Source organism: Mus caroli, chromosome 13 (assembly GCF_900094665.2).
Source record: "Mus caroli chromosome 13, CAROLI_EIJ_v1.1, whole genome shotgun sequence".
Lineage (NCBI taxonomy): Eukaryota > Metazoa > Chordata > Mammalia > Rodentia > Muridae > Mus > Mus caroli.
The window spans coordinates 19,911,578-19,939,275 of NC_034582.1; the positions used below are offsets into that span (position 1 = coordinate 19,911,578).

At 42.2% G+C, this 27,698-nt stretch overlaps 1 protein-coding gene across 6 annotated transcripts in view; it reads right to left on the minus strand.

Moving 5' to 3' along the window:
• The window catches only part of Carmil1 (capping protein regulator and myosin 1 linker 1), a 263,753-nt gene that overhangs the window by 67,782 nt on the left and 168,273 nt on the right, over positions 1-27,698 (minus strand). For 3 of the 6 annotated variants that reach the window (XM_029468353.1, XM_029468355.1, XM_029468354.1), the window contains exons 14-24: positions 26,914-26,991; positions 26,707-26,783; positions 23,256-23,360; positions 21,042-21,111; positions 17,049-17,060; positions 14,562-14,643; positions 13,941-14,040; positions 13,786-13,840; positions 9,410-9,582; positions 7,509-7,577; positions 4,023-4,116 (exon numbers count right to left, since the gene is read on the minus strand). In XM_029468353.1, the coding sequence (XP_029324213.1) occupies positions 4,023-4,116; positions 7,509-7,577; positions 9,410-9,582; positions 13,786-13,840; positions 13,941-14,040; positions 14,562-14,643; positions 17,049-17,060; positions 21,042-21,111; positions 23,256-23,360; positions 26,707-26,783; positions 26,914-26,991 (915 nt within the window). The remainder of the gene's footprint in view (positions 1-4,022; positions 4,117-7,508; positions 7,578-9,409; positions 9,583-13,785; positions 13,841-13,940; positions 14,041-14,561; positions 14,644-17,048; positions 17,061-21,041; positions 21,112-23,255; positions 23,361-26,706; positions 26,784-26,913; positions 26,992-27,698) is intronic. The other 3 variants (XM_021180627.2, XM_021180629.2, XM_029468356.1) reach the window with 1 other exon arrangement.

Below are 27,698 nucleotides of genomic sequence, written 5' to 3' on the forward strand. Positions count from 1 at the left end.
AAGACAGACACCTATCTCCTGGGGACTAAGCTCAGATTAAGGCCACATGAGGAGGACCCAAAATAGTCATTATCCTGGTGAGAGGACAGGAGCAGGGGCAAGCTGGAGAAGGTCCAAACCCAGGTAGATATCTCCAGAGGTCTAACTTGCATAAGAGTCAAAAGTCCTGGATCAAAAATGATGGAAATTTTTATTGAAAAACAATTTATAAAGATTTAATATATTTTTGTTTTAGAAAAGTTAAAGTAAGTAGACTATTTGGTCCATTTCTTTCCCCAAGGACAGAATCTAGCTGTTGAGATGAAAATAGGCTCACCTGGGCATGAAAACCCAATAAATTCAAGGCACAAAGCAATCCCACCTACTCCCCCCCGCCAAACACACACACACACACACACACACACACACACACACACACACACACACAAGCAAGTGCACTTCTATCTTGTCCATACTTTATTATGGTTCATCTGGATAGAGTCTCATGCATGCCAGGGAGACCTCAATCCACTAGGTAGCTAAGAGTAACCTTGAACATCTGGTCCTCCTGCCTCAGTATCCCAAGTGTTAGGATATAAGCATGTGCCACCACAACATGTTTCCTATGCCTTGAGTTTTCTTCTGTGGAGAGTGAATCTTCATGGGGCTGGATAAATAGCTGCTACTTGTAACATAGTTTTTATGACTTTTTTTTTGTCCTCTTTGCCTTCTCCAAAGATTTATCTGATTTTTATTTTTCGTCTTCTCTCAAGCCTATCAGATTTATAAAGTGAAATTTATAATCCACAAATCAATCTCCAAAATATTCCCAAATTCCAAGTTTTCTAAATTAAAATTGGCATGTTGGCCTAAGGGGGAAATGCTCACATCTGACCTCAGGTGATAGGATGCGTGTGATAAGAAGGAAGCACACCAAACAGTACAGAGGTCCCCGTGGAACACATGTGCAGCACACATAAACTCATATGTAGACTTGGGTCTTAACTCCACAGTATTTCATTACACACAAGCGAACATTCCCAAGTTCCACCCTCCCCCATTCCCCAAAAAATCTCCAACTGGAAATACTCTGGTCAAACATGGCAGAGGTTCAATATTTTTTTTCAGTGTTTGTTTTTATGTCTACAATACAAGTTTATTACACATTCAGATCTACTTCCAAGTGGCATTACACATTTAATTAAATGTGCAATCCCTTGTCATGAGGACTGCCAGCCTCTCCATCCTTCCTGACAATGCTGTCAGGCACCTCATGTCACCGTGCACTAAGGCACCCAGTTTCTTTGCATATCCACACTCTATGACATCTCACAGTATGACATTTAGCCATCTGAGGTCACCACAGCTATGATGTCTCAGGAGGCGCCTCATGTCTCTGCGCATTATGACTGACATCCAGCACACTGCTGCGAGGATTCCTTTAGACTTCATTTTGCCCTGATTCCCTCTGTGATGCTTTTCCTTTCTCTCAGTGCATCTGAAGAACTTGCACGCCTCGGCTTTTGTTTTTAATTCTCAGCTGGGCTTGGTAGTGGCTGTCTGTAATCTAGCCAATTTCTTAGTGCCCTTCCCTTCCGTTTCCTCATCTACACAGTTGGATGAAATGACCTGTCTCCCCTGCTGTTTTAAAGACTGTACCATGTTCATTTAGGATAAACATTTAAATGGTATACCTGGCACTTGTGTAGTTAACCTACTTGTTAAGTGTCCACTAAGCAAAATTAGGACATGTACACACACGTGTGCACACATGCATACATATACTTGTACATATTTAAATGAATGTATGTAGTATGAAAACTAAAGTTTAGAAAAATTAAGAAATTGCTGAAGACTACAAAGCTAAGTAACGTGTTTGTTTGTTTGTTTGTTTGTTTGTTTGTTTGAGTTAGGGTCTCACTCTGTAGCTCAGACTGACCTTGGACTCACAGAGATCCTTCTGGTATTATAGAGGTAAGCTAATATGTTTGAGAAAGAGTTGGTTTTAAGGTCATATATTTCAAATAAAAATAGGGGATAACTTCTTTTGCTATTCTAGATCTTTCCCTGCCACTTCCTGTTACTCATTTTTATTGAAAGTGGATAAAAAGTGTCTAAGCACACATTTGGGAAAATACAATAACTGAGGAGAATGAGAAAAACCAATCACATGGCCTTTTCCTCCAAGAAGCTCATAGTCTGTGGTGGTTTGAAGGAGAAGTGCCCCCGTTTCACCTCATGTTTCTGAATACTTGGTCCACAGCTGGTAGGGAATCTGGGGGGTTATGGAATCTTGAGAAGGTTCAGCTTTGCTGAAGGAAGTCCATCACTGGGCATGGGCAGGGGTTGGGGGTTTCTAGCCTCACCTTACTTCCTGTCCTGCCTGTCTGCTTTCTGTGTGTGGCTAGAAATGTGGTCAGCTTCGTGCTCCTGCCTCGGTGCTTCCCTTGCCTGCTGTCATGTCTTTCTCTCTGAAATGGACTCGGTCCCTCTGGAACCAAAAGCCAAACTAAATCATTTTTTCCTTCAAATTGGCTTTGGCCATGGCATTTTTTCATAGCAATAGAAAGTAACTAAAAGATTCTGTTAGGAGAGAAAATGAAGAGGTGAGTACCTTAACTCCAGGTCTGGAAGTGCCAGGAAGGCTATCTGTTGTGGGTGCTCTAGACACTATATTTCAAACCCAATAGCCAAGCACAGTGGTGTGGAAAAAGCTAAGTCCTGCCTATAGAAAAGCAATGGTTCTCAAACTTCAGTGATCAGAAAAGTTAGTACAAACAGACTTAGTCTTGCCTTGGGTTCAATACTGCAGTCCCTTGAAATAGAACAGAATGAAAAGTTAGAGCTGGTAATGAATGAGGCGGGCAGAAGGCAAACCCTAGATAGATCTCATTCTATCTATGTTAGGGAGGCCAAACTTGATTTATTGGAAAAGCTGCTAGTGAAGGATGGTATGCAGGTTTGCCCGATTCAGATTTACTCTAAAGGAGGGTGGCTAGTTGTTCTAACATGGAAAAGAGATAGGAGCTATCAAATGTGGCAAGATCGTGGTGGGAGATGAAGTGTTGAAAAAAGGTATCATATGACCAAAGGGGCAGGAAAATGAGCAAAGAGCTTTAGAGTACAGAAGCTGGCAACTGGGTGGCCTCAGCTAAGGCAGATGTGAGACAGAAGAAGTCAGATTTGGGTCTGAGCGAGAGAACAAAGGGGGATAAATAATGTCATAAACCCTAGAAAATGCATCAGAATAAAAATGGAACATATGAGCTCATCTAAACGAGAAGAAATGTAGCCATAAGAAGCAAAGGATGCTTGCAATCCTACCCTTTGAGAACAATCAGAAGTTCAGGTCATCTTCTGATACATAGTAAGTTTGAGGCTACAGGAAACTTTGTCTCAAAAGACGAAACAAAACAACAAAACCAAAACCACCACCACCACCAACAAACCCACTCAAAGATAAAGATACAGGAAAGCATCTGCCCACAGATGCCTCCAACCCCCACATTCTCCAAGGATGGAGAGGTCTATATACTCAGGCGTGTTGATGCTATAAGAATGTTACTCTATCCCAGGGACTAAACCATTAGCCAAAGAGTACACATGGTGGGACTCATGGCTCCAGCTGCATATGTAGCAGAGGATTGCCTAGTAGGTTATCAATGGGAAGAGAGGCCCTTGGTCCTCCTGTGAAGGCTAGATGCCCCAGTGTAGGGGAAATCCAGGGCCAGGAAGCGGGAGTGGGTGGGTTAGTGAGCAGGGGAAGGGGGTTTTCGGAGAGGAAACCAGGAAAGGGGATAACATTTGAAATGTAAATAAAGAAAATATCTAATTAAAAAAAATGTTACTCTATTCTACTAAAAGTTCATTAGAGTTTTCAGTCTTCATTATTATTTTTTTTCCCAAGAATTATGTTAGTCATGAGCTTAGGAATACATGGTTTTAAAAAGCTTTTTGAAACAGTCATGGTTATATGTTCAGAATAGATAGTAACAGAATATAAATGTGGACTTAATATACTCAGCGTTTGCAGGTCTCCATACCTTCTGCAGAGCCTCTTCTGTTTTCTCGGGGTTGGTTTTGAGAGCTTGAGCGGCATCATACATCGGAATTGGCATAAATCGCAGTGTGTAGTTCCTGGAGGAAGGACAAGAATCATATACTTTAAAATGACTTTCTGTGTAGTTCCCGGAGAAAGGACAGGGATCATATACTCTAAAATGACTTTCTGTTACCTTAACTGAACACAGGTTTAAATCTAAAAAGATAGTTCCAAAAATACCTTTAAAAAACTAGATATGGTGGTATATGCCCCAGCATCCAGAAGACAGAGGCAGGCAGATGTCTGTGAGTTTAAGGCCAACCTGGTCTACACCCGGGCCACTTAGAGAGATGCTATCACAAACAAATAAAAAACAAATAAAAGAATATCTTTTTTATCCTTGAGAGACTGATATACACTTGTAATCCAAATACTGGAAAAATTGAGGCAGGAGGATTGCTTTGAGTTTGCAGCCAGCCTGGGCTATACACAAAGTGTCAGACCAGCCAAGGCTACAAAATAAGTCCAGGCTTCACAAAACAAAACAAAACAAAACAAAGCACTACTCTAAGTCACCCAGCCATCAAAGGCCCTGGACTGTAGCGTGGCTTTTGATATCCATATGCACTGAGGCTGGCTGACACCATTAACTTGCACTGGCCTACAAAACAGACATGAAGTTTATGTGTACGGTTTTGCTTTTCATTTTGAGCTAACTTAAAGGACAAAATCTTCACCATGAGACAAGAAAGATGAATGGAGAAAAAGTGTAGAAAGAAAGTCGACAACTGGTTTTATAGTTTTAGCTATCTGCTGATCTGAAGGTAGCTGGCAACCCATATATGACAGTCAGACCAAAATGGATACAGGAGGAAACACAGAGACCTTAAAGATGCCAAACTGTTACTATCCACACAATAATCTGTGCTATTCTGGCACCCTTTGGGTGAAGATATCCATAACAGGTGAACATCTCCAGAATAAGCCTCGGGAAAAGGGTGGCGTGCCTGTCTAGGTATCCCAATCCCCATGAGCCTCTACAGCTTGCCCGCAGAATCAGCCAAAGAACGACCTTTTGCCAGTTGGTGGTGACCTGGGCATCCATTATATACAATGGAGTGACACCAGCATCATGCTTTAGATCTCCATACAGTGAAGAGCTGTAAGTCTCATGGGCATTTAGGTGGCTGTCACTGGAACAGTACCTTAGCAACTAACCCCCCTACAATAAGCCAATAACCATAAAAAAAAAAAAAGAAAAGAAAAAGAAAAAGAAAAAATAATCATTTTGTTAGCAGCAAGATTTAGATAGCTGTTTCCTCATAGAGAAAATAGGCATCCAGTCCACTCGCCAGATACTTCCACATAGAATTAAACAAGGGAAGGCTGCCATCCCCTTCAACTTTAATTACTATGTTAGCGTGTTTTACAAAGTTGTTTGTTTAAAAAAGGAACCAGCCAAAGGGAATTAAAAGACAATAAATCTTTTTTATAATCTTTCCTGCATGAAATTTTTATCCCATTACAGACCAGTGTGGTGCACTTACGCAACAGTGATATGGAAGTGTTGGCATCTCAGAGCACAGTGTATATAACTGACTGACCCAGAGATATAGCTATCCGCCTGGAGATGCTGAGTACTGAGTGGGTGTGTTCCTGGTTACTCTTAAATGCCAGCCTGGACTGGCAGTGCTCCACAAGTTTAGGGCTGGCTGTTGTGATATGGACACAGTGAAGATCACTGTTCCTACTCTAGGGACAGAAGAGCAGCAGACACAGGTGGTTCTGTAGTCACAGATGGCTCTTGGTGTACTGTGATGTGATAAGCTGCCTCACCCACACGATGCAATGGCCTGGGTCACTATAAAGAGAGAAGGGAGCCAGCCATGGTACTTGCCTGGAATTCCAAACTCTAAGGCAGAGGTAAGAGGACTGTTGCAAGTCTGAGGTCATCACGGTCTACATAACAAGACAAGGTCTCAAAGTGGGGATGGGGGTACACCTTGAAACTGAATCCCTCTGATTTTGCACCCTGATTTCCTGGTTCAAGTAGAAGCATGTGGCTTTGAACCAGAAGGTATTTGGAGCTGGTCCTGGTGGCATGCACCGTTAATCCCAGCACTAAGGAGACAGAGACAAGTGCATCTCTGTGAGTTCAAGGCCAGCTGGGATTACAAAGCAAAACTGTCTCAAAAACAAAACAAGAAAAACACTTGAAGAACATTAACTCTGATCCTCTCACTTGAAAGAAAGGAATAAATGGAGAAGTGAGCTATATGATATTCTTGCTGATGGGGCTGGAGACAGCACATGGAGCTGAAGCTCCCCCTAGCAGGCCTTTACAACAGGGGCTTGGGGATAGGGAGATGATACAGCAGTGAGTGCTCCTCCCTTTCCTTGGGAAAGGGCTTCTCTGGGGCCGCCCCTGTCTCCCGTTGTGTTTTAGACAATCTCCTTTCCTAGGCTCAGAATCTGCTTAGAGCACTTCAGAAATTTGTTGGTAGCCAGGAGCCACACTCTTGTTACCTCAATGCACCATAGAGCCAGGGATTAATGAGGGAAGGTGAGGGTTCCTGCCTACATGTCACATAATTAGTGACACAGTTCCTTCTGATTCTATAAGTTCCAGTAATAAAAATCATCTTTAACATTTTGCAAAGGCTGCAACATTAAGACAAGAGGCTCTGGACAGACATTTGCCCGGCCACAGCAACTGCATCAATATGATGACGGCAAACTCTGCCTCAGGAACCCAAGACCAACAACCTCTCTGTCCACCAAGGCCCTGGATTTTCCCTGTTTGCCTCATGTCAACCTCTGAATTGCTCAAGGTTTACAAGGGGACATGGATTCTCCATGTGCGGTTTTGCTCTTCTAGGTGAGCACTATAAATACCTCTCTTCTTTGGAGACACCCTGATTGATTTCTCAGTCTACCATTAGCCAAAACAGAAAAGACTAGATTCTAGTAGTATTTTCTTCCATGCCTAGAATTGTTACTTTTTCCTTTCATTGATCAGGAAAGTACATTTGGCAGCAAATAACTATTGTAGCTATCAGTTACAATTAAAAAGAAATCATAGCAATATAAAACAAATAAGCCTGGGACTGACTATAAATCAACTTCACTTTTATTTTTCTGGACTATAGACAACAACTTGCCCCCATCAGCTCCGTGCATCCTCACTCTTACAGGGCCCAGACAAACAGAAGAGGAAACCCAGTGCAGAGAGACTGTAAACCACAGAAGCAGAAGGAACAGTGACCCTGATGACCACCTGCTTTGGCAGATTAGCACTTCGGCGCTTATTCTGTGCATTAGAAAACTCACATTGGGACAAAGCCACTGTCTTGCCTGACTCCCGACTCTATGGCTGGTCTACAAAGATCTGATCTCTACCCACAGTTTTTTCTACCATCCCACAGGTGTCACCAATGCCATTGGCTCTTTAGTACTAGCCCAGAGAAGAATCCTAATTAAAACTTACTTTTCCATAGCAACAGCTATGTCTTGAAAGCCTTGTGCGGTGATGTTGTTTTTGTCCCAGATGACTGTCCTGTTTGGAAATGAAGCCATGTTAACAGTCAGACTCTGAGGTGTGGCCAGGATGATCCCCCCTCCCCTGGAGATAAGGCTCTTTGAATCAACACTGTTTCTAGGCACATCCAGCCCTTCGACATCCTGACACAACACTGATGCCAAGCAACATAGTTACTTAATTTTGTAGAAATATCATAAAGCCTTAAGTAAATGTAAAAATATGTGTTGGACTGAACTCATAGCTATCTCTGGCTGCACTTACTGATATGCAATTGGCAGGACATAGGTTGGACATGCTTATAAGCATTTAAATGGCATCATGTAAGAAAGGAATAACATTCATTTGTTTCATCAAAACAAAAATGGCCATTTCACTCAATAGTGTCTTTCTTGCTTGCTTTCTCTTTTTATCTTTTTATCTTTCTTGTTTTCTTTCTTCCCCTCTCCCTCCCTCCCTCCCTTCTGTTAGGGTTGAACCCATGATGTCATGCATGATAAGCATGCACTATACCACTAAGCTATACTCTCAGCCCCTACATCATAGCTTAACACAGCTATTACCCAAATATTTTTGAAAAACTACACCTAAAAGCACAACAGCCATGTTAACTTATTGTAATACCTAAGACTGGACCAGTCAGCAGCTAGAAGACTTGGTCCCTCTGTTCTCCAGATGGCATCCCTGTATTCACATAGAAACTGAAAGCTCCTGATCAAAGATACTGCCCAGCCCTGTGTCCAACATAAACATCTTTAAAACCTAGAGTGACCTTTGCCCTATCTCATGTTCTCTCATTTTCCTGTCCTGGTGTAATCTTGAGATTACACTCTGGCCAAAGATCAGGCTACTATGAGCTAGGAGGCTGTTTACTTAGTGTATTTTAGGAAAAATACAACCTTACCTACTGAACACCTGCACTTGTGAGGTTTTACAATTCCCTGGACACACACAACCGTTCCTTCATCTGGAGGTCTTCAGCCTGACATTTACTGCCCTCCCATGCTAGCCCTGATGACCTCCATCAGCCACATTGACTTTCAAAGCCCTCGCTACTCCTCTTGGCTTGTGGCTTCAGTTTAGTCAGAAGGTTCTGATTCTGTGTCATGCTAAAGAAACGGAGCATCCAAAAAGAGCCCTAGGAGAGCAACGGGCGTTTGCTCTTCAGTCAACACACTGACAGACCAGTGGCAAATTCTTATCACTCTGAGGAACAGATAACAATGGGGCAAAGCACTGGTGGTTCTCAAGAAGAGCTGTGTGTACAAAAAGTCCAGGGTATGACGGAGAAACAGAAATGGGTCCCCTGGGGAACCAGCCTTTGAAAAGCAGTCTTCTTGTGCCCTTGTGTTTCAAGTCTTTATTACAGAGGTGTGGAGTGGAAGAAAGGCCTCAAACCTACAACAACATATGGTCCTGTACCAAATAAGAACATGAACCACTAACTGTATAGCCCAGGGATATCATGGACAGTTTCTTTGTGCAAGTACCTCTGTGATGCCTGCATAGCTATATCCCCTGAGGATGCAACTCTTAAAACATGGCCTGTCACTAAAAGACATGGATTGTCTAGGTCTGCTCCAGCAGCATGGCCTGCAAAGATCCCTGCTTCTCATTGATATTATCTCCTGGTTAGGTGTCAAGACTACATTGAGAAAGAAACCACAACAATCTGTCAGGGTTTTACATCACAGAGGACTTGTAAAGTCAAACATCAGTGGAAATACTATGTGTTTCAGGAGTCCCAACCAAGTACTCTGGTAAAAATTTCTTCCCAGCGGGTATCCTGGGAGACCCAGACTACCCTAAAAGGAGCAGCAAACCCTCAGGGTCAGGACAGTGGTGCCTACCTGAGTTTGGTGTTGATCTGGAGAGCCTTGGCCAGCATCTTCGCTCCCATGTCTCCCATGCCATTCCCACTGATGTCCACTTTGGTCAGGGAGGTGTTGCTGCCCAGGGCGTTGATGATGATGGTGACCTCAGTCTTGAGCTTTGAGTCAGCCAGGGACAAGGACTGCAGAGGCTGGGGGTGGGGGGGCCCACACAGCACTGAATGGCTTCATCAAAGCAATGACCACTTTCCCACCTCTCCACAGAGAACTGAGAATAGGACTCATTGAACTGTCTGCCTTGGGAATTGCTGTCTAAAGCCATGGGTAGGGGTGAGGTTGGAACCGGAAGGTTCTGACATTAAATAGACTTCCAGGATGAATTGATGAATATCTGTTGCTTCTATGGCAAGCCACAGGTCACAGAAGTGACCCATTTGAGGCATTATACCTTTCTACCCAATTTATTTTTCTATAAGTGAAAAATAACTCTAAAAGACAGGGCCCGAATGCAAAATGAAACATACCCAAGATGAATAATGTTCAGCCGATGAATATTTCCTAAGCATTTACTATACCCAACCACTGCTTCCTCTTTTCATGTGTGGTTTAATTAACCCTCTCAGACACCATTATGTACTGAGGCACGATTGTCATCCTTAGTCACCAGAAACAGAAGGGTTAAGCAATTCAACCAAACCCACAGTTAGAAGATGACAGGCATGTGGGGTGTGTGTGTGTGTGTGTGTGTGTGTGTGTGTGTGTACAAGTTTATAATCCTAGCTCTTGGGAAGTAGGGGCAGAAGGATAAGAAGTTCAAGGTTAGTCTCATAAAATATTCAAAGCCAGCATGGGGTGCATGGTATTCTATCTTACCAAAAAGCAATTCAGCAAAACAAAGTCATAGCATTAGACCACAGCTGAATCAGAGTCAGCTTGTGTGAGCAAGTTTTGGAGTGTGTGCTCTCAACAACAATGTAACACTACACCCAAGGAGCTTATTTTAGAACATTTTTGGTCATTATCCTTTAACTGTGTCTTAAGTTTCTATCAGAAGATATTCCTGTGATTCGAGAAACAAAAAGTCAAATCTGTATGATCATACACCGTATGTGAATCTACATCAACTAGAGACTGAAAGCCACTCAGGCTGGATACAGGTTTGGTCTGGCCTTCAGGGTACATGACCAAACACCAAATAGACTTTCCTCCAGTGCCCAACTCCTTCTAATTGCTCTACTGTCCCCCTAGTCCTGCGGGCATCTGTGTTTGCAAGACTCAGTGTAGGGGTAAATCCCCAGACATACACCAACAAGGCATGAAAGGTCTCAGTTCAGACCTGCGGAATGACATCTGTCATGTGAAGTGTTCTCCTCTGGCCTCATTCCCTTAAGCAGCACTGGCATCCCAGGCAGGTAAATGGCTAGAAGCTGAGTGGTTTCCATGACAACAAGCAAATACAACACAAGATCTACCTGTGCCTGCTCCACCAGGTTGTACTGATCATGCACCTATATGTATGAAAGAGAGAGGTCTCTATCTATGATGTACAAGGTCAGGGTGAAGAGGACGGAGTTAAAATCTAGACATCAGTCAGGCATGGCAGCTCATACCTGAAACCTGAGCACCTGGGAGGTAGAGGCAGGGGGATAAATTGTGGCCAGACTATACTGTATGAGGCCTTGTTTCAAAAAGAAGAGGAAAAAGATAAAAAATAAAATACTCAAATGTCAACAGAGAACTATCATGTGACTCAGTTAGACAGAGTGACTATATGACCATTCTTGACATTCTCGGGCCGTGCTGCTGATCAGACTTAGCCCAGGATAATCAGAAGGGAACAGCACACCAGTCAGTCAGACCCAAGCAAGAAAAAGAGACTGCTGCTGGTGGCTAAGGCGATGGCATCTCAGCCAGAAAGCTAAGTAAACAGTGTTCTTACTATTCTACATTCAGATAAATAGAAAGCAATGAAAAATGTTCAGACTCGGGTAATCTAATGTTATAAAAAACAAAACAAAACATGCAACACTACCTCGTGAAAAGCAGTAGTCATGCCTCACCATTTTTACACTCTCTTTTCCACTAGTACCAAAATGATCTACCATGGCTTCTTTGTCATATTGGGAAATGGCTAGATCTCTAAGCTACTCTTCCATCACTACATTCAAATTCTAGTACACAAATTAACACTTAAGAATAATAAGAATGGGGCGATGTGTGTGTGTGTTTGAATTGCATACATATTTATAAGGTCAGTTTTTCCTAATTTATTACATTTCCATACAGCCTTACCACATGAATGCTTAATGCTTAATCTAGACTCAGTCTCGGGTTATTAGTCATCCTGGGGGGAACCCCATCCTGTTCTGTGGATTACAACAGGGTTTTCTATGCAATCCTCCAAAACAGATTCTCTGTCGTGTTGGCTGCTCATTGCCACCATCTCATGAGTCTGGATGTAGTCCCCTTCATCGACAGGCGAAGGTGATACCGAAGCTCCCGAGAAGCTGGGTGTCCCCACTGAGCATTGTGTGCAGTTCTGGGTGACTAAGCTATTCATGGGCTGCCGGGGAACGGATTCCACAGAGGGCAAGTGTCAAAGGCAGAGAGTATATTCTGAATGTTCAACTCTACTTAAGTAAAACCGAAAACAGGCCCAAAGCAATTGGTTTTCTGTGGAATAAATATTGGAATGCATGAGGCTCAACTCCTAATCACTTTAAATTGGTCTGCATATTATAGATTCCTAAGGAAAAGAAAAATTGATGGTAATTGCCTGTTGAAAAACCCACATCATTTTCAGTGACACAAAAATAAAAAGCTATTCACCGTAGAGTTATTAGCAACATACTAATGAAACGTGTAACTTGGCAGAATTCACATTTACATAGCAAATTCGTCATCTGCAAATGTGTTTTCAGGTGCATTTTAAATATCAAAATTATCTTTAAATAAGAAACTAAAACTACAAAAACAGTTTGAAGACCCTAAGCAATGAGCAGAACTTGATATAATACGCTCTTCGTGAACTTGAAAACTTCTTAAGTTATTTACTAAGACACATATTTGGGGATGAATACTAAGTATGATTTTTGTACCATTAGGTTCCCAAATCAGGAAAACTGCATTTAATAACGCAGAGTAGTGCAAAGTCAAATTAAATGTATAAAATTAGTATTACATGCCAATTCTATCCTTGGCTTTAGTAATCTAATATAAAAGGAAAAAAACATCCTGAGATGATTAGCAGGTGAGATCCCAGCAATAAAGCACAACCCCTTAAATGATTAATTGAATTGTTTAGCCATGGTTAGAAATTACAGCCCCATGTCAGAAATCAAGAAAACAGAATTTTCACCTCTCAGGTGAAAAAAAGGCTAGCAGGTCAGAAATTCTGGAACCCCACAACCCCAATAGCTGTCTTAGGGAAGGCAGCTTACTGATGTCATAGAAGTGTCTATCATTTCCTGGCAGAAGGTCAAAAACGGAAGGGATATTTTTCAAAACGTGACATACTTTGATTCAGGTATGAAGTTACTCTACCACCCGCAGTGCAAGTCTTTGTAATGGCAACAAGAAGTTGAATTTTAGAAACTGTGTTTCGTGACTAAATATGACTTTGAGAAGAAGAGGACAGTCTTAAGGAGCATCAGTAAAATGGAACATTAAGACACAATGCTCTCTAGTGAGTGGAGTTATGACAATGCTCTCCTTTATCAGTCAAGTAGCTTCCTTTTCCCATGCACAATAGGCTGCTACTTGAAATTAAATGCCTTCACTCTGATCTAAGCCTTGCTCAGAAACAACTAGAAGGCACAAAAGTACAAGAAAATGATGAGAGTCCAAGCAGCCATTTACGATGAGAGGAAACCTCCCTACTACCTGAAATTCTATATAATTACTAGGTAAAGTCCAAGTTGAGAACACGATGTTTCTCAGTCTAATACATAGTAAAACTACCAGCTAACTGATCTGTAGATTCATGTTTTAGTTGGATAGGATACAGAGGGTTTAAGAGTTAATTTATACCTTTGAAAATCTCTTATGAGATGACACAGTGGTAAAAGTCCCGCTGCCAAGACTCATAGCCTAGAATCCCCTAGAACCATATGGTGGAAGAAGAGAACTGACCCCCTAAGAGTTGTCCTCTGATGCCCAGACATGTGCCATGGCACACACCACACACACACACACTAAATGTTTTCAAAAGTTCTTAGTTTTAATCTCTCTGATAGATTGAAGAATAGAATTTTAAGTATTCAAACTCTACTAAAGCATATTCCATTTTTAAAATACTGATAAAATCTACATATGAATTATCTGAAAGCACTTCAGCATCAGTCCAATAGAAATAATCACAAAGAGGCAAGTAAAACGTGTCACGTGATACTCACAGAGTCTTCATCTTGGATCATCTGCACTAAGTTGTCCAACACAGGCGTCAGATTTCTAAAGAGATTTTAAAGACGTGGACAGGGGGATCAAATCAAAAGCTGTCAGGAGGCTGGTTATTTTCATCATTGTCATATAAAAAATTCAAAGCTCTTACTTGGATTTCATATTATTAAAATTTTTTCCCAATGCCAGGTGCTGTATTGATCTGTTTTTACTGAGCCACACAATTAGGGTAGATAGGTCGGATTCTAAACCTGGAAAGAAGCATACAGATGGAATCAGAACACAAGTGACAAGTGACACCATACAGTGGGGTGGCTGCCTGTACTGAGCTCAGTGCCCCACAACCCTTAGCCTTTATCCTCAGCAGAGCTCTCTGTCCTCTTTCATGGCCTACTAGTTAACAGGGGTGAGCTCATTTTCTGCAGAGTTACCCAAGCCTCCTCTACAGTCAGTGGCCGTGCAAAGTCAGCAACATCCAGGAAAATATTGGTGAACGGTATGCTTACACTGCTCACTGGTATCTAAGTTTTCTATGCAAAGTTAACAGGCTCAGGTCACTCACTAAACCAGCAAAAATGATGCTAATTAAGCAAAATGTTTAAAATAATTTACTGACTACCAAGAATCTAAAAATGCTGGGCTCGAATCTTCACCACAGGAGGAAGGATATTTTATGATGTGTTTTCGAATTTGTATATTGGGCTGTGGCTAGCAGGCCAGTTCCCCTGATCTTGCTTGTTCCAGTAGCATTTGAGTTTCTTTTGTGACGTACCATTGTCGGAGATATCTAAGCTGGTGATGTTGTGGATTTCAGCGATGCAGCCTTCTAACACTTGAGCTCCTCCTGACCTCAGCTAGAGAAACAGATCAAACACAAAATGAAGCCATTTCCCTGCTGCAGGGGAGTCTGAAAAAAAAATCACTAACACAGTGTCTTAAAATCATCAACTAACAATAGCTATGAATGGAGGGAGGATGCTATCACAATGGTAAAAGAATGATACTGTTTCCCACACCACGCAATCCAGCATTAAGTCCCAAACTTCTTTAAAAAAGAAAAGAGGAAAAAGTGGAACTGGGTAAGTCAAGTTTAACTGCTCAGTGGAGAGCTGGGGATGTAGCTCAGTGTTGGGCACTTATCTGGCCTGCTCAGGGCCCCAGGATTAATCTCCAGCAGTAAAACCCAAACCAAACCAAACAACAACAAAAAAAGGCAATGTGTGTCAATATATACAAGCTTTTATTCTAATTCTGGAAATTGAGCAAATCCCTTCAGACACTAGAAGATGAATGTTTCAACGTATTGCTTCAGCTTCCAAGGTTTGACTTCATCTATCCTAGGGAACAGCGAGGCAGCCATGGAAGACAAGCTCCCCACTTCTGAGTCTTTCCCTATGAAGTCAAAGCAAATAGTAGGGTCTCACACCTTCTTAACTCTCCAATAACACTAGACTACTGTAAGGCCTCCCTGCAGGATACAAAGTGGACCTTGTGGTCCTTCCTGCTCAAGAGATGTATTATCTAACCGGAGAAGACAAGTTATCATTTACTAGGAATTCACTATATACCCAGGAACATGAAACATCTTTACAGCATTTATATTAATTGCTACTCTAGATTTATGTGATACCATTTTCTACATATTCAAATGGATACAGGAATTTAAAGACTCTTCATTTCGTATTTCATATGCCATAGGTTTGTGATGCCTTGCAGTGAAACATAGAAACTCTGCTGCGCACTCTTGTATGTTGAGCACAGATCTTTGGAGTCACAGGAATACTTCAGGAAATTCTATTATTCATACTTTTTTAGGTGATAGCAAATGGCTGTCAGGTGCCTTGGGTGAGAGTCACTCAGAGGGAGACCTCTCAGGGAACAGCCCTACAGCCTGACGCTTCTCACTCTCCCGGGCCATGTCCACAGGGATGGGTTGATTCCCAGGACTCCTGGAGACACAATAATTCAGCATGCTCAAATCCTTTATGCATAGACCATGTAGGAGCTGCATGCAAGGTACACATGTTCTCCCTTGACATTAGTTCATGTCCAGGATACTGCAACGCTCAACCATACACAATGCCATGTGAAGCGTCTCTAGGCTGTACTGTTTGGAGAGTGTTGATAAGAGGAACAGCCCGTATTTGTTCAGTATAGACACCATTTTCTCCAAATACTCTGAAGCCATAGTGGATGATCTCTCAGACGCAGATTCCAAATCTGCCGAGGAAGTGCTGTATTTTGCTAGTTATCTTCAGGTGTTCTCAAGCTTTAGCAAATGCCTATCAAGCCTGGGTTACCATGGCAACTCCATACAAAGCTTGTTTGTTTGTTTTTCCCAGCATAAAATTTTAAGGATTTTAATTTTATTTTAGGTTTTATTTTCAATTCATTCATTCGTTTGTTTGTTTGGTGTGTGTGTGTGAGTGTGTGTTCACACACACACACAGAAACACAGACACATGCTTGGGTACTCGTAGAGACCAGAAGGCCCAGAGCTAGGAAGTGGCTTAAGCACTCAGCCACTCTCACTGGCATCTCTAAAGGCTCCCAGCACGATGCTATTTCAAGAGCCACCTGTGGGCTCATACTCATCTATAAACAGTGTGTTTCCTGTCTAAGATAAGGTCAGAAATTAAATACAAATTCCTCAGAGACCTTAAAAACAATTGCAGGCCTATTGCACATAATATTAAAAAAGAAACGTTTGCATAGTTTGTCTTTGTAGACCTTTCTGGCAATTAATTCTAAATACGTTTTATAATGTGTCACTTTGAGACTGCCAATTTTTAAAGTAAACAGAAAAAGAAGAACAACAAAGTTCTTCGTCCTAAGTAGCTATCGAGATGCATGGCCCCGGTCTCGGCTGGCTTTGTTAACACTGGCCTGCCTAGTACAATGTCAAAGATAAAGGAGAAGTGCCTCGAGCCAGCACCTCAAGAAATACAACACGATATTCAGAGCAGGGAAGGGGAGAGAACCCCAAGCTCATTGGCCTTTCTGATGTGATGTGCTGACAGTGATCCCAGTGGGGAAATAAAATTGTACAAGCACATCCCTACACTCTCATTATAAAGTGCAGTAAAATATTCCTCTCAAAGAAATGGAAAATGCAAATGACCTGCCATGATCCATTCGGTTCATTTTGTGACTATTTTTAGTGATGTAGCATAGACACACAAAACTAGTATGTTTTCCAACACTTAAAAACAATGAAATAGTTGAACACGTCTAGATTGTTGATGTATGAAGTACTTACACAGTGGCCAAGCTAAGGAAAGCCCAAGGAGGAAAAAGACAAAAGAGAATTATCATCAGCAGCAGCAGGCAGAACAAGAACGAAGGCAGAGCTGAAGTCTCTACAACACACCACCTAAAGAGTCAGCTCCAAGAAGTACTTCCAACTAGGAGGCGCTTCCAAACACAATCCAAAGATTTAAATAATTTCTTTAGTTACCAAGAATATCAATTACATTTATAGGTTATTAGCTGCCCAGAATTCCCTTAAAGCCAAAGCTTTTCCAAAACAGTAAAAGCTTTCCTACTACTGTAAATGAAAATCCTTTTAAATGAATTTGCATAATTAGAGCCATGTGTGCATATGTGAATATAAAACTGGTTTTTTAAATCATGCTCATTTGCATCCCATACACTAGCGTTATTTAAAAGAAGGCAAGATTGAGCTGGGTACGGGAGTGGGTGGGGGTACATTTATCATCCCAGCCTGACTCAGGAACTTAGTGCAGGAAGGTGTGGAGTTTGTGCTTCCAGTCCAGGGTGGTCAAGAAAGCAAGACCTTAACTCAACAAACAATACAAAAATAAGCAAAATAGAGCCCATGTGGTTGTATAACTTGTAATCCCAACATTTGGGGAAAAGGGATTGCTACAAACTTGAGGCCAGTCTACTTGGTCTACATAAAGAATTCCTGGCTATCCAGAGTGTATAAGATATTATCTCAAAAAACAAAAAGAAACAAAAAGGAGAATCAGAGAGCAGTTCAGTGCTCCAGCATCACTGAAGGATTTAACTGCATTTCCTCACGAGACTGTCCTCTTGCTCAGGTGGTGGAGCACTGTACATGCCTCAGTTCTAAGTGAAAAGTCAAATCTAACATTCAAGCATGTATCTAATAGGGAAGTAAGTGTGACAGCACATGCTTACAGGAACACATGCTTTCCTTCGGATTAGAAGTTCTATGTTATCCTTGGCTATGAAGCAAATCTGAGTATAGGCTAGTCTACAAGAGACCCTGTCTCACAAAATTTAACATCTTTCAAAACTTTTTAAAATTGTATTTATCTGATCATAGTTGTGTGAAATTCTTCCATGCTTCTGACCAGCACTCTAAGATTGAAGAAAGCTCTGCTTAAGATACAGACATGGAGAAATTAATGTCTAAACACTGTGTCTACATTAAGGAAAGTTTCTTCCTGAGAGCAATGTATAAACTAGTACCCAAAACAGGAAACTGATAGTTAAACCTTGGAAACAGCAAGTGTCCCAACACGGATTATCCTGTAACTCCCAAAACCCTTTGGGGAAGTTGACTATACCATGAAGAGGAAGAAACTGAAATCCAGTTACATGTGGACATCTAGCCTTAGGAAGCAAGTGTGGAACAAAACACTGTAACTACTTAGAAAAGAATTTTGTGCTTCACCAATTTTAATGAGCAGCATTTTAACACATAGCCAGAAGCATGGTCACTGGTCCTGTAACTCCAGCTATAAAACCATGGAAGAACATAGGGCTATGTATGATACTATAAGGCTTATTTATTGGCATTGTAAATTTTCTGATAACCCATAAATGAAAGACCAAAATTAAGGTAAAATTATCATAACAAAGGTCATTCCCACTGTCAAAATTAATCATTTGATCTGGATTCCCATTATCATAAAAAGAAAACTAGAAGCTCAAAGGTCTACCTTTGAGAAACTGCTGTGATCCCCCTGCCCTCAAATGTATCCTCAATTCTCCTAATGCTCGGATTTCAGGGGTACACCACCATGCCTGGCCTATCTGACATTTTTAACTTACAAAATTATTTTATATGGTTGACCTAAAATTACCTTATAAATATTTTTAAAACACAAGAAGACATTAAGAACAAATTTTAAACCAGGTCTACCTGGTAGTCCTTGATCAAGGTCTTGCCTCAAAATAGCTGAGACAAAAATAACTAATCATAATGAATGTTCTAATGATTGCCAATGTTGGTATTAACAGAGCTCTATCAGAGAGCTGGATTGCTTCAAGTATTTTAGATTTCACCATTTCTTCATATGTATATGGGGTCAGCAGATCACTCATGCCTGTCACAGCTTGATCGAGGAGAAAGAATGCCTTATCAGGCTGAAAAAGCCACCGTTGAGTCAGAGCTAATATAGTTTGGCCTGTGTTTGGTCATAGCAATCTCACCAACTTCCTGTTCCTTAGGGAATGACCCTTAGCAGCTCCTTGACCTCCGCAAAATGTGAATAAGAGAAATGGTTTCTGTTGCTGGAGTTGGTTTCTACCTCACGTCTATCTTTCTAAGCTGAGGGCGAATGATCACATTCACAGCCCCATTACTCAAGACTGGTATTCTAGGGTCTCGGGTTTTAGCTTTTGTCGAGTTGTGCTTTTCTGAAACAATAAGATCTTAATAGTGACCTTCACACCAAAACTAAGGACAAAACCCATCACTAAAACTTTGTATGGAACAATTCCAGGTTTGTCAACTTCGCATATGTCTGCAAATCTTACTCGGCATCTAGCATCTGGTGCCTGGCATTTTGTGAAGCAATATGGGGGACCACATATTACATAAATACTGCCCTCTTAAAAGCTACAACCTAGCTAGGAAAGCAAACAAGAGCCAAATTTATAATTGTGTGAGTGCTGCATATCAAGGAAAGAGTGTGGCAGGCAGAGACACAGCCAGAGGGGATGACTTAGGGTACGTTTCCAAAAAGAACTCCTTCAGATATGGTGACAGCTTCCTAGGGGAATACTAATCCTTCTTCCATCACACACACACACACACACACACACACACACACACACACACACACACTGAGATTCAGTGACATCATTGGTGATGGCTTAGATGAGCCATCTATCAACCCAAGCTGGGTCTGGGATCACCTAGAAGGCTCACTTCGGGCATGTGTGCTGAGGCATTCCCAGTTTGGTTTAACTAAGGGAAAAAGTCGCACATGATGCAGGCAGCAGCATGCTGTAAATTGTGGGTCCTGAATTTAATTACAAGCAGAAAACAAACACCAGCAGTACTCACTGCTCTCTGCTTCCTGACTATGGCTACAATGGGACAGCTGCCTGGTCCTCTGCATCCTGAGATGATGACAGCCTTAAACAGGGAGCTGAAATCAAACCTTCCTTCTCGAAGTTCCTTTTGTCAGATATTTGTCACAGCAATGAGCAAAGTGACTAACACATCAGCCAGTCTGCCTAGGATGACACAGTCTGACAGATTTATAAGGATGTCTGGCCTTGGTTTCAACCCTCAAGGACAAAAGCCTTGAGAAAGAAGAGGTTTAGCAGGGACCACAGCACTGCAATCCTAAAGGCACAAACAGGAACAGAGACTGAATTCTGCAGGGAAGAAGACATGAAGAGGGCACGCTGGGCAAAGTGAGGCTCGGAGCAGGCAAGTGTCTGTAGCTGGGACTTGTCTCCCTAATGTCCATTTGAATTGATAGTTTCAAAATGAGCAAAGTCTAGGTATCCTTTAACACACAGGTATTTAGCCTTGATTCTTCTCTAAGGGCTCCTCTATTGGAATTGTTCAGGGCTGCTTCATAATTTCAAGGGATATTTTGATGTTCCTGTCTTAAACCAAGATATTAAAAAGAGTTATTAAGAAGATAGCCATTCTGTTTTACACCCTACAAATCCAAGTTCAGCTCTAAGCATTGGTCCCCTGAAACCAATGTGGTGCACTGCTGCTCATGATTCGAAGCTAGCTGATGGCTTTGTATTTAGGGGATACATCATAAAACACTCAGGCAACAGGCGCTAAGAATGAGGGGAATGTCATTAAAAGCACACACGAATGTTATTGGAAAGGTGTTCTGTGGTGACTTGTAGATAAAATTGCAAAACACAGAACATGTGAAACTTGCATAATGTCTTTTTTTTCTGCTTCACTTCTCCCTATGGAATCACAATATTACACTTGCCCAGGAAGAATGCAGAAACAATTTGGAGGCTGTTATCTATTCCAGTGCTGTCAGGGTGGTCTTACCTCACAGTTGCTGAGATCCAGAGAAACTCCCTTCAAGCTATGATTGCAGGCCAGGCCCAAGAGCAGTGCTCTGAGGAAAGGAAACACACATATTAGGCACAATTTCACATGCAGATGAGTAATGAGCACACAATGGCACACTCTCACACATACACAAAGCAATCACATACACACAAAAACATACACACACACACACACACACACACACACACACACACACACACACACACACAGCAAGACATGGAATAAAGCCTGAAAACTCAACCTTTTCTGAAACACAGGCCAGGAACCAGACACTCTCTCAGTTTTTGAAAATGCCAACTGTATTTTGACAACAGGGGGCACGTGACACTTCTGCATTCTTCTGTCTGACAGGAGGTGACTCTACCATAAATGCAAGCCTTGGAAACACTACTATTCCTATGCAAATAAACCCACAGCCCACCTAATTGCATACTGAAATCAAATTTCGTTCATCATAGATAAATTCCCACCTGCATCTGCTTGAAAACTGCATTAATGAACATTTGAATATTACTATGTGATTGTTATTAGTGTAGCACAGTGAGGCTGGCTTTCCCTAAGGAATAGACAGTGATGGAGTCTGGCCCTACTGTATTCCAGAAGGTGAAATGAGAGCTATACCAGTTTTTTAAGTCACCTAACAGAGTATACAGGTGAAGATAAACACCCTGGAGAGAAGAAGGTACACATCTTGTAGCTATGTCCAGATTCCTGGCAGTCCAGTCACCTGCAGGACCAGGGCACATTCATCTCTCTTCTATAAATTAAGAAGAGTAGATTCATTGCCCCGATATCAACACTCTTAAGAAAGTACATTGCTTTCACTGACATAGGCAGTGGAGTCCTATGAAGTCTGATGCCACTGAGAATACCTGGTGCCACATGTGCACAAGCAGTTCTTCAGTTCTACAGAACAGAGGCTCAGTGGGCAAAGGCACCTGCTCTCAGGTCCAATGACCTGAGTTCAACCTCGTAACTCAAGGTGATAGACAGAACCAGTTCCTGGAAGATGTATTTACTCAGACACACACACACACACACACACAAACACACACACAAACACAGAGTAGATAAATGGAAAAAAGTCAGACCTCATGATGAACTCAAAGCTGAGCAGCAGGAAGGAAAGAGACAGTGAGCAGAACACAGGGCAGACAGTGCACACACTAAACATCTCCTTGTGGGCGTTTCCTACCTGGAGTGATACCTGTCCCCAGTGCTCCTAGAGAAAGGGTCTCCACCCAGGGAAAGGATCTCTACCCCTAAAGAGTCCAAGGGCACAGGGAATGTGGGAAAAGAAGGGGTCACTTCCTGCCAGTTCCTTGAGAGTTTATCCTTCCAGCAATTCTCAGGACATGTGCACACACTGAGAGCTCCAAAGTAGCCACTGTATAGCCATTCTACGTGTGCAAAGGTAGCCACTGTATAGCCATTCTACGTGTGCAAAGGTCAACAACACTTAAAACCTGAAACACTGTGGACTTACCACCAAAACCATCCTGAGTGTGACAGTCTCCTCTATGAACAAGGAGGACTAAGCTCACAGTAGGATTGAAATACATATTAGCTGAATGAGTATGTCAACAATATGATCAAACTTTAAAAGAATCTCTATAGAATATTAACCTGACAGCTGTTTTAACAAGCTACCAGAAGACAAATCTTGATCAGTGTGTGTGTGTGTGTGTGGGTGTGTGTGTGCATTCTCGAACACACGTCACCTCACCAACCAAACATCGACTATTCTTACTCTGTAATTACCTTGTTACAAATTGATTTCTTTGCATAGAAACAACATATAGTAAATATGACGACTAGTACTAGTAGTAGAAATAGTTAAACATTGGCTAAAACATACACAAAAGAATGGTCTAGACAGAGGTTTAAAAAGACAATGGTCTCTGGGAAAACATCTCAAACTTTCTTCACTTTTGTACACTAACTGTGTCAATGCCCGGAACTCAACTTTTATGTGACGTCTTTCACAAAAGCCCCAAAGCCACAGGAAAGACTGAACGAGAAGATACAGCAAAGCAACACCCATTGTGCACTATTCACTGTCAACGGGTACGCCATCCTCCTGCCTCGGAAGCCTTTCTCACAGGCCTGTCCTGCCTCCCTTCTCTCCGGCACATTCATAATCACAAGTGTCACTTTCAAAGCTCTGGAGATGACGAATGAGTCACTCACTTCAGGGGCTCGGGAGACAGTTTCGTGCCTGAAAGATTGATTTGGATCAAAGCCAGAGAACTGCTGAAGAACTGCTTGAAAGACGGAGGGACTTCCTTTCCTTTCCTGGAAAAGAAACAAGATACAAGCATCAAAAGAGAGGGGACGCTCCATCCATCTGGGTACACAGACAGGTGAGATCCACAAACAAAAGCAGCCACAGCTCCAGAAGAACAGTAAATAAGAAACAAGTATCTAAATGATAAGAGTGTAAGACCCTTACACCCACAACACAATTTATTCCTATTTGTGGTTTCTAAACAAAATCATTATGTTTTAGCCCACTGATCTTCAAGAAACATTTAAAAAATAAGGAAGTCAGACTAGAGTGTTACTCACCAAGGTTAAGAGCTTTGCCACTTGACAGACTCTGTGGTGCTCAGTGCTCAGTGATAGTTCATTAGCTTATTTGCCTATTTGTTTTTTATAGTGCTGGAGACTGAACCTAAGACTCCATGCATGAGAGGCAGGCATTCTAACACTGAGCCACACCCCAGGCTCTGTTTTTGAGACAGTCTCGTGCAATCCAGGCTGCTCTTATATTCACTATATAGCCAAAGATAACCCCAAATTCCTTAGCTTCCTGTCTCTGTCTCCCAAGTGCTGGGATGATAGAAAGGCGCCATTTTGTTTTGATGTCTTACTATGTACCCAAGGCTAGCCTGAAACTTCTTAGCTTTCTGCTTCTGCCTTCCAATCACAGGGATGACTGATTAACACTACCACAACCAGTGGGTAGTATGACTGGATCACCAGGTAGACTCAATGAGATGGTTACCTGAAGTGGAGCTGAGGAGCAGCATGGAAGGTGAATTAAGCCTGTTTGACCAGGAACCCATTTGTCTATCACATTTACACAGTAAACCTAACCAGTTTTGGTCCAATTATTATAAAGACAAAGTGGGAAATGAAGTGGCTGGATGCTGCTTTTCTTGCTATGTCAGTCAACATGGATCAAGCCATACTCTTTTTTTTTTTTTTCAATTTATTTTTTTTAATTAGGTATTTTCTTCATTTACATTTCAAATGCTATCCCCAAAGTCCCCCAGACCCCCCTCCCACTCCCCTACCCACCCACTCCCACTTCTTGGTCCTGTCAAGCCATACTCTTGAGTCAAACCCGTACTCTAACAGTTTGCAATGAAACGGGCCTCAAGCCCCCACAGCGCAGTGTGCATGCTTAGCTTGTTCCATTCTCTGAGAATCCACAATGGCTCAGCAGCATGGAGCACTGAGCTGATGCCCATGATGCCAAGTCATACAGAAGGCAGCAGGCATCTCAGGGGTCTGTCACATAATATGCAACAGCATTTTACATGCTCAGAGGTCTTTAAAAAACCACTGATACTTGAGAGCTTTAAAAGCAATGTCTTAAAACATGACAGTCTCCAGCGAAGGAACAAAGGAAAATGAGAATTTTTACCTAAGAAGAGAGAAAGTCAGATAAGCAGAGCTCTGGTAACAAGATATTAGATATCTCAGAGAGCTATTTCCAGATGTATATATCATATATTTTGGTAAGCAAATGTGACTTATATTGTTGTTTGGATATACTTCTATTCCTTATCCTCTACTGTGTGTTGTTTTTAGCATTCCCTATATTCTCTGTCCCTTTATAAGGGACAGTGACCACTTACCACCCTAGTGACAGGTGGCTTGGTCCTATGAGACTCTGTGACCAATGGCATGTGAAAGAACCTGATGTGACTCTCAGAAAGCAGCTTTCTGAGCCAGGACACAGCCAGGATCATCCTGCCCTCTGTTATATCTTCTGGATATAGGATGCTTCCTCCCAGACTGAAGGTGACATAGCCAGCCCATATGGGACATGCAGATAACCCAGCCTCCCTGATGGGCACAAATATGAAACTAGTTGTGAACAAAGTCTGACTCACCTGGCTAACAATCAACACCTCAATACAAGCTCGCTAACTTTAACACAGTTACCAAGGGCTTTTCCAGTCTATCCAAGCTAGGTTCTGGATAGTAACAGCTTAATCATAATCTTTCGCCCTGACAACAAGGCACTGTGTTAGCACTGCTCCGCTATATGCAAAGAACAGGGACGCTGAAGACCATAGCAGAATTCACAGTGGCTGAACTCAAAAGAGCTGATTACACAAAACCCTTTATAAGACGAGCTGTCGTTCTGTAATTCAGTTCCTCAGTTAATTACAGCTCGGTCAAAGTGAGACTTCGTGACCTGCCTCTAAACAAGACAGGACCCTTTCTCACCCTGCTGTCTGCCAGACTTGACATTCTCTTAACTACACTCTATTGAGGGACCTGAAGCATGTTTTTGATATGTAAAGGCTCATCTCTCCCCCTCTCTATCTTGTTTTGCTTGCTTGTTTGAGACACAGTCCTATGTAGTCAAGGCTGTTCTCAAATGCACTATGTGAGTTGAGGATCACCTTGAACTCCCAGCTCTCTTGCCTCTGCTAACTGAGATTATACACATGTGCTTCCAAATGGGAGACTCTTGAAGTAATGGACCCAAAGTATTTAGAAACATATTGGCATATTTTCAAGGCACTGAGTAGAATAAAGCATGCCACCAAACTGAATTTTCTAAATAAGTCAAGTTATTCCCTTGAATATATAAGATTTTTAAAAGACTGGCTAGGAAATATGGAGTAGGCACTGCTCTTAGGCAGTACCCCAGACCATTAAAGAGTATAACGGACACAATGCAATTGATGCCATGAGCTCATGATCTTACACGAGGATTGAACTGGACTAACGCACAGGATGGCCATGAACGCTGCACCTGAGGGGAGTCAAGTGCCTCTCATCACTCTCTCCCTACAACTAGGCCAATGTTTATGAATCCTCACTGCTTCTGATGCACTGTCAGCAAGCGTAACTCTAGAGGGAGAACTAAGTTGCTGTACTTAGCCCTCACCTCCTACAAATCACAGACACGAGCTCCAGGGTGACCATTCTTCTTTGTACTTGAGGCTGTTCATATGAACTTCTAGCCTCACCACTGAGAAGAAGCTGTAGACAGAGTACCTGTCCACGCATGTGAAACCACACACTATCACAGAGCTCAGATAAGCAGGCTAGTTAGAGACAAGCCCCTTAAAGCTTGCATTGCAACACAAACCTTATAAGCTTTCAAGCCCCCAAACTTACAGCTATGATTTAAGATTCATTTAAGATTTATCTTTCGTGTGTAACATAGACTTTTCAAGTCAGCTACAGAGGTCTACAAACCTGTAATCCCAGTTCTAGGGAGGCGGAGGCAGGAAGATTGGCATGAGTTTGAAGCCCGGCTGTAGTATGAGGTCCTGTCTCAAAGAACAACAACAACAACAACTCCTCTGTTCATTAATCACTCTGTGTTGCTCACAACTCTTCTCAGAAGAAGAGACTCTAAGGCCGCAATGGTAGCAGGGGACAGCCATACCTGTGAGAGAAGACAGATCTGGAAAGATTGAGCACGGCGAGACACTGAAGGCAACCCCGGAGGAGAGCGCTACACACCTGAGGAAGAAATGGGACATTAGCGCTTTTGCACAGTCCTAGGTCCATGAAAATATTTCCCTAAAGAGACAGGCCTCCACCCCATCAAGAGAGGCCTTCCGAGAGGTAGAGTGGTAGGAAGAGGCCTTACCATCTCCAGAGAACATTCTGTATTAGATAGATCCAGATGAACAATGGTGTTGGGCTGGGCCAAAAAATTGTACATGTGCTGCAAAGGAACAAAAAGTAAGTGAAGGTTAGGCTCTAGAGAGACAAGGCAGGGCTTCAAAACCCAGTCACTCGCATGCCCCGGACCTTCTCGGCTGTTTCTCAGAAAGGTTTGCCGATGTTTCTGTTATTCTCTCTCCTTCTCTAGGAGCAAAAACCCAAAGGCTGCTTAAAATAAAGTTACACAGGCAAACAAATACAGCCAAGAGGAGACTCACTGCAATACACCCCACCCCCCTTTACACACGGCTTTGATTTCTTGACCAGTTCGATTTTTATTCTGTAACTTGAGCATTGTTAGTTAACTTTAACTCTTGAGTCTAAAATACCCTGTGAATTGCAGTCACCCTATCAAGACCTAAGTCACTGCTGAGAAAAGTGCTATTTGAATTTGAGCCACAGATGGTCTCAGGCTGTGTTCTCTTCTCCCCAACATAATAATGTTTTCTTTATCTTTAGAGACTTCTAAAATCTAACAGGATTGTCCCGAGCAAAGTATTAGGAAAACAAAGCCAAAAGAACTCAAAATTCAAGTGCTGTGTAAGTATATTGGTCTGGGGTCACAACGATGCCTAAAAATTCCTAACCCCCACAACCCTGCATGGAAACAATGAAATCAATCCCTCTGACGTCCTTTAATTTCCCCAGTGTGAACAGGAGCCCGAGCTCTCCAATGGCACAGTCCAAGTTCCCTGCCCCAGATGGCTA